The sequence below is a fragment of the Centruroides sculpturatus genome, unplaced genomic scaffold, assembly GCF_000671375.1.
Source record: "Centruroides sculpturatus isolate CEXI.00-Female unplaced genomic scaffold, Cexi_2.0 scaffold206, whole genome shotgun sequence".
NCBI classification, from domain to species: Eukaryota; Metazoa; Arthropoda; class Arachnida; order Scorpiones; family Buthidae; genus Centruroides; species Centruroides sculpturatus.
The window spans coordinates 218,937-225,270 of NW_019384442.1; the positions used below are offsets into that span (position 1 = coordinate 218,937).

Genomic DNA, 6,334 nt, shown 5'->3' on the forward strand with positions numbered 1-6,334 from the left:
CTAGCCTCTTACAAAAATGATGATACACTATATTTCAACTCAACAAAGTGTTTTAAAGACAGATCATCATGTGGTAGTAGATCACAATACTTTATCACTTACTCATCTATTATCCTTCCTATTACTGTCTTAAACTATTTGATTATTACACATTTACAATCTTTCAGACAGCTAAGTCACAGCTTACAATCAAGCAGGCTACAAATTTTAATAACTGGTGTCCAGACTGACTACACAATAAATAATTTCAAAAGTTACAATATCATAATTGTGGAAATAACTGTTACCGGCAAAGTTTGAAATCCGGCATTCTATAGAATGCCTAGGCATTGTATATAATGCCTAAAACTAGCCGGCAATCTATGAAACGATTTATATTTTACAGATTTCCTAGGCATTCTATAGAATGCCAAATGAGAAACCGGCAAAGTATGAAATACATCTCCGTTTCGTTTCAAATATCACGTGGCAAGGCACGTGACTTTTAACGAGCGGCTCAGGCTTAGAATTTGTCAGTTGCACTTTGCGGTTTGTTCGGGAGTGTCAAAATACGCAATTTTACTTAAATTTGTTCAACAAAAAATTAGTTTTTTACTGTGGTCCATGAAAATGGAGGAGCAAGCTGTAGTGTTGGAGAAGGTGTCATGGTCTATAGACATGAAACAACGATTCGACGATGAACTGTGCAAAATTCGAGTTAATGCTGCAAAAAACAGTATTTTCTTAACCGAAACTACTTACCAGAAGTTAATAAATGATGTACAAAAAGCCAAAATGACTACTAAGAAGGAACCCAGGGACTATTGGTTGCTGAATCGCTATGATGTGATGATTGTAGAAAACAAAAGTAAACTCATTTATCCTGTTAAAGAAGGCGTCAGTACTATACAGTATTACGTCACGGACTCAGAGTTATTTCACGTACTTCATGAAGCTCATTTGGCTATTGGACACGGAGGACGTGATAGAATGTTGAAAGAACTTTCAATCAAATACAAAAATGTTACACGTCATGATATTGAACTGTACATCCACCTTTGTGAACCTTGCCAGAAAAAACAGAAAGGTATTAAAAAGGGCATTGTTGTGAAACCTATGATTTTTTCCGAATTTAATTCCCGTTGTCAAGTAGATCTTATTGACTTTCAGTCTCAGCCAGATAGAGAATACAAATTTATTATGGTGTACCAAGATCATCTCACAAAATTTGTGATTCTTAAGTCTCTAACGTCGAAAAGAGCTGAAGAAGTAGCCTACAACCTAGTGGACATATTCTCGTTGCTTGGAGCGCCGTCTATATTACAGTCTGACAATGGTAGGGAATTTGCGAATAATGTGGTGACCAGCTTGAAGGAGTTTTGGCCAGCACTGAAGATCGTCCATGGGAAGCCTCGCCATTCACAAAGCCAGGGTAGTGTCGAAAGAGCTAATCAAGATATCGAAAATATGCTCTGTACTTGGATGCAGGACAACAAATCTGACCGCTGGAGTGAAGGACTACGTTTCGTTCAATTTATGAAAAATAGAGCTTATCATTCTGGGATCAAAAGAACACCATACGAAGCTCTTTTTGGCTGCAAACCTAAAGTAGGGCTTTCTTTTCTACCAGAATTAAAAGACATAAATACAGAGGAGCAGCTAGAAAAAGTAATAGAAAGCGTCAAAACAATGGAAAAAGGTGAAACTAATCAGATTACGCAAGATGAGATTATAGTCGTTAGTGGAGTAAACCAACACGATGAAGACATGCTTACTGAAGAGATTTCCGTTTCTGATACCTGTTGTGTGTGTTTAAAGGAAACAAGTGATGCACTTGCATGCAAAAAATGTCGTCAAAAAATTCATACCTTCTGTGGCCATGCTAGTAAAGATGATGAAATGGATATTTTGTGCACCCTTTGTTTCAAAACTGAAAATGCTATTGAAGGTAAAATAAATTCTAAAATCAATCTGGAAATACAAGCCAAAAAATGAAAATAAATTCGGAAAAAAAATTTCCCACTGCTTCTTTGGGAACTACTGTGCGAGTTCCTATTCCTGACGTCGACAAGGGGCGAGGTGATTCGCGCAATATATTGGCAATTGTAATGAGTGTGACAGAGGATGGTTTCTACCGACTTGGAACTTCTGAAGGAATTTTAAAACAAGTATATGCGAGATCACAATTCACTCCATGCCCCAAGAACTTGCTTAGAATTGAAGATATTCCTGACCATGAAATTCCTCTCCGGTCAGTTGCAATTGCTCAGTCCAGTGGAAGCGGCCAAGGATTCGTCAAATGTATGTGTAAAACAAAGTGCCAAAATATGAAATGTCTTTGCGTGAAAAATGTAATGAAATGTAATTCAAAATGTCATTCAAGCCTACCATGTTGCAACAAGTAGGTTAATTGTAATTTTTTATATGAAAATTTTGTTTCCCTTAAAGGCATAAATTTTTTTAATGGCACTCTCATTATTTTTTCAGAATAACATTTGTATTTTTGAGGAATGCACGTCATTTATATAATAGCCTTATCAGAACCTTTTTTCATACTTTGCCTAAATAGTATTTGTCATTCTATAGAATGCCTAGGTATTATATACAATGCCTAGGGAAAGTATGTAATAATTCTCATATTTCAAAGATTGCCTAAAAACGCTAGGCATTATATACAATGCCTAGGTATTCTATAGAATGCCGGCTTTTCATACTTTGCCGGTAACATATATAAAGCTTAAAATGTCTTGTTTATGTCATTTATATGAATAAAATACATATTATTACATGTTATTTTATTGTGTATTTTTGATAGATTTATTAGACAAACTGATAGTACAGCTGTTTTAATTTTAATTTAATTGAAATTTTTTAAGATTTTCAATCAATAAGAAGCATTATACCATTAATTTTCATACTGAATACAACAGGAACGAATAAAATGATGGACATTTGAAATTCTTGTATTGGGACTGTCGAATGTTTGGTATGGGCACTGGGTAGAGCAGGTCTCTTCTGTCTTTATTTTTGAATAAATGAAATATGCAAATGTTTTTTATTAGTAAAAATAAAAATTTATAGGAATAAAAACCACTATTGGTCGGCAAGTTTTCTCCTAGCCTGGAGAAAACTCCCAGCTCTCCTCCTGGCAACAGTAAATTTTCATTTATATGAGAAAGAAAACATCAAGGTCTTTCTGGCAGGGATGGGAAGTCGGTAGAAAAATACACGACTCCCTATTCAGTATTTTTGAAAATCGACTCCGACTCTCTATTCTCAATCATGATTCCTTTCACTAATGCACTACTAGTAAGTTAGTATTTTAATAGAAATAAAGACAGCTGTAATAAACTTTTTGACAAATATAGTATGTTTATTTATTATATACAAAAATATAACTTATACCAGATTTCGGAAAAACTAAAGTTTAATCTCAAGCTTGTATTTAAGGTTAAATTTTTACCATTCATATATCTTATTAAAGTTAATAAAATAAAACACAATTACTCGTTAGAAAAATTTAACATTATAATCATACTTTTTATGCTTTGATCTTAAAAACTTTAAAATAATTGCATTAATGGCCTTTAAAAATTAATTGAAAAACTTAACTCCCATAAAAAGATTCGATTCAGACTCTCTATCCCTGCTTTTTTAGCACTATAACATTTCTGCCATTTTTTACAGGCTTTGAAAAAAAATGAATGCAGTAAAAATTTCTAGTACATTATTATTTCTCAATAATTTTGATTCTCTTCTAATCATCATCATTATAAATTTTTATAAATAAAATTTTTAAAATTATGTCTTCTATAATGTTAACTGATTAACATCATAATTGCCAAAATGAAGATTTTGATTTATAAAAAGTATAAATTGAAATCATCACAACTACATAATCTAACATTTTGGTTTATTTAGTTACAATATGTAAAACAGTTGATAATTCAATGTTTCAAGAAATATAATAATAAAATATGCAATGATTTACACAATTATCTGGGAAACTATCAAAGAACATAGTTTAATAGAATGTGTACAGTATTTATGATATGTAGGTTATTGGTCTTCCATTACTGAATATTATTAGAACCATGGGCATCCATAGAGGGGAACAAATGGGACACTTTCCCTTTGGAATGGAGTAAAAAATTCCCAAATTATAATTACGAAAGTCATTGAGATATGGAATCCTACACTTTCGACCATGGAAGGCTTTGTCTTTTTGTATTGATGCAATAATGTATTTATAATATACTTGCGGAAAAAAATTCCCAAAAATTAAATAAAATTTATTGATGTAATTACTGTATTTGTCACCAAGCTTTTTTCCTTCTGGAAAATTTTCTGCTGATGCCCACAACTAGAACAAAATTATAGTTTCATTCTCACTTCTGTAAATTATGATTGAATGAAGGCCATCTGAATATTTTCATCAATGTATGAAATTCACATTAATCTTTAGATGTCAATATTTTACACAATATATATTTTATAACATTTCATTCTTTATTTTTGTAAATTAAAACAGAAGTTTTAGTTTGTTTATATATGTTTTTACTCAATCAAGTCGTCAGTTTGCTGTTTTTTGAATAGCAAACCTGACAAAGGTCATTAAATATGACCAAAAACATTAGTTTAATAAACATTTTTACTGCTATACAAGATTGTATGTAGTTGAATGAGTTGTTTATCAAAATATACACACACTTATCCATCTTTATGCAGTCTGTTTTTATGCAATTTTGAAATAATGCAGTTGACAAAAGAAAAATAATCCTCTTTTTACACATTTCAAATAAACTGTGTTTTTCCTGTAAAAAAAAAGTTGTTTTTTTTTTCTAATTATCAATTAGAGATTCAGACTTTATACAAAAAATTATTTAATTAATTTTTGAGTCTATCAATTAACTACATGCAAATTAATGTAACTACATGCAAATCAAAGATAACTCGTATCCACCACTAGAGGGCTTGAACCTGATACAGATGGTATAAAACTTGGCAGTTGGTGAGAAGATTTACAGTACTTACTTTTTAATGTTAAGGCGTCAGATACCTAAAATGAAAGGGTGACGTCTGATCGTTTTTAATTGTAAATTTTACCTATTGTTATTCGTTTTTATGAAGTGATTTCTTCAAACCAATGTAAAAGGCTACTTCTATGGTGTATGAAAAAAGGATTAATTGATTGACTCAAAAATTAATTAAATAATTTTTTGTACAAAGTCTGAATCTCTAATTGATAATTAGAAGAAAAATATCCTGAGTTCATCATGAAATTGTAAAAAAAAGTTTATTTGAAATAGTATAAAATTCCCACTGTCGTCCATCTGTCTTTCCTTAATCTCCAGAACAGAGTTAGATAGATAAAAGTCGAGACCAGATATGAAAAGATCAGGGGCAGAAGGACCAGATTAACTATAACTTCTGGTTTGTATTGAAAGTCATGTTATTTCAATTTAAAAAGTTTTCCCTGAAATGAGCTTGATAGGTGACTAGCACAATTCTATTGGCAGAAGGAAAAGTATGATTTACAGGGGCACACAACTACTAATTTGAGGTGGAGAGGATACATTTTAAATTAAATAAATTACACTAATGATTAAAAATTGTAGCTTGGCATTGTGACTAGGATTTCTCCAATGGGATCCTGGCAGTTTTTTAACCTGGAAATCCCGCAAATTTCTTAAAAATTCACCTTTTTCTTATTTTGTGTTATAGTTGAGGAAATTTTGCAAATACAGTAAAAAGTATAATTAACCATAAACTGTCAGAATACATTTGTATTTATTAATTTTAAGCCTGCTTATTCGTTTAAATTTTTGCTTATTATGGCATGTCAGAGTTTGTCAATAATCTATTTGTGACAGGACTGAAAATTCTTTACTTGTCAGAACCTGCAATATCTGGAATAATTGTGCTTATGTTGCCTTAATTTTTAACCATGACCAATAGCTTCAATAACTGCATTATGCCAGATTGTGCAAATTGGGCAAGGATACAAACAAGTATGAATTATGCAAGTATAAAGTTTTTCTTCATAAGCCTAATCATTAAAGCCAAATGAACTGCCAAATTATCAGGCTATAAGCTTGATGCTACTATTAAAGCAGCTGAAGTAGACAAATCAAGAATACTAGACAGCAAAAGAAGTACTGCAATGCATCTCGAAAATGAACTAGAAATCCTCCAGGCTACAGGAAAAAAAAAAAACATCATATCTCTTCTCAATTTAATCGGAAAAGGCATTCTCAGTAGCGAGACATTTTATTACTAAAATAAGAACTAGATCGAATGACCAATTTTGCTTTTTAAAATCTTATTATAAATATTCGGTCTTGATCCCATCCAT

At 31.5% G+C, this 6,334-nt stretch overlaps 1 protein-coding gene across 1 annotated transcript; it reads left to right on the forward strand.

The window, feature by feature from the left end:
* Nucleotides 1-287: 287 nt before the first annotated feature.
* Nucleotides 288-2,122, forward strand: LOC111620183 (KRAB-A domain-containing protein 2-like). The gene has a single exon (XM_023362066.1). The coding sequence runs from the start codon at nucleotides 604-606 to the stop codon at nucleotides 1,972-1,974; it is 1,371 nt and encodes a 456-aa protein (XP_023217834.1). The 5' UTR covers nucleotides 288-603; the 3' UTR covers nucleotides 1,975-2,122.
* Nucleotides 2,123-6,334: the final 4,212 nt, after the last annotated feature.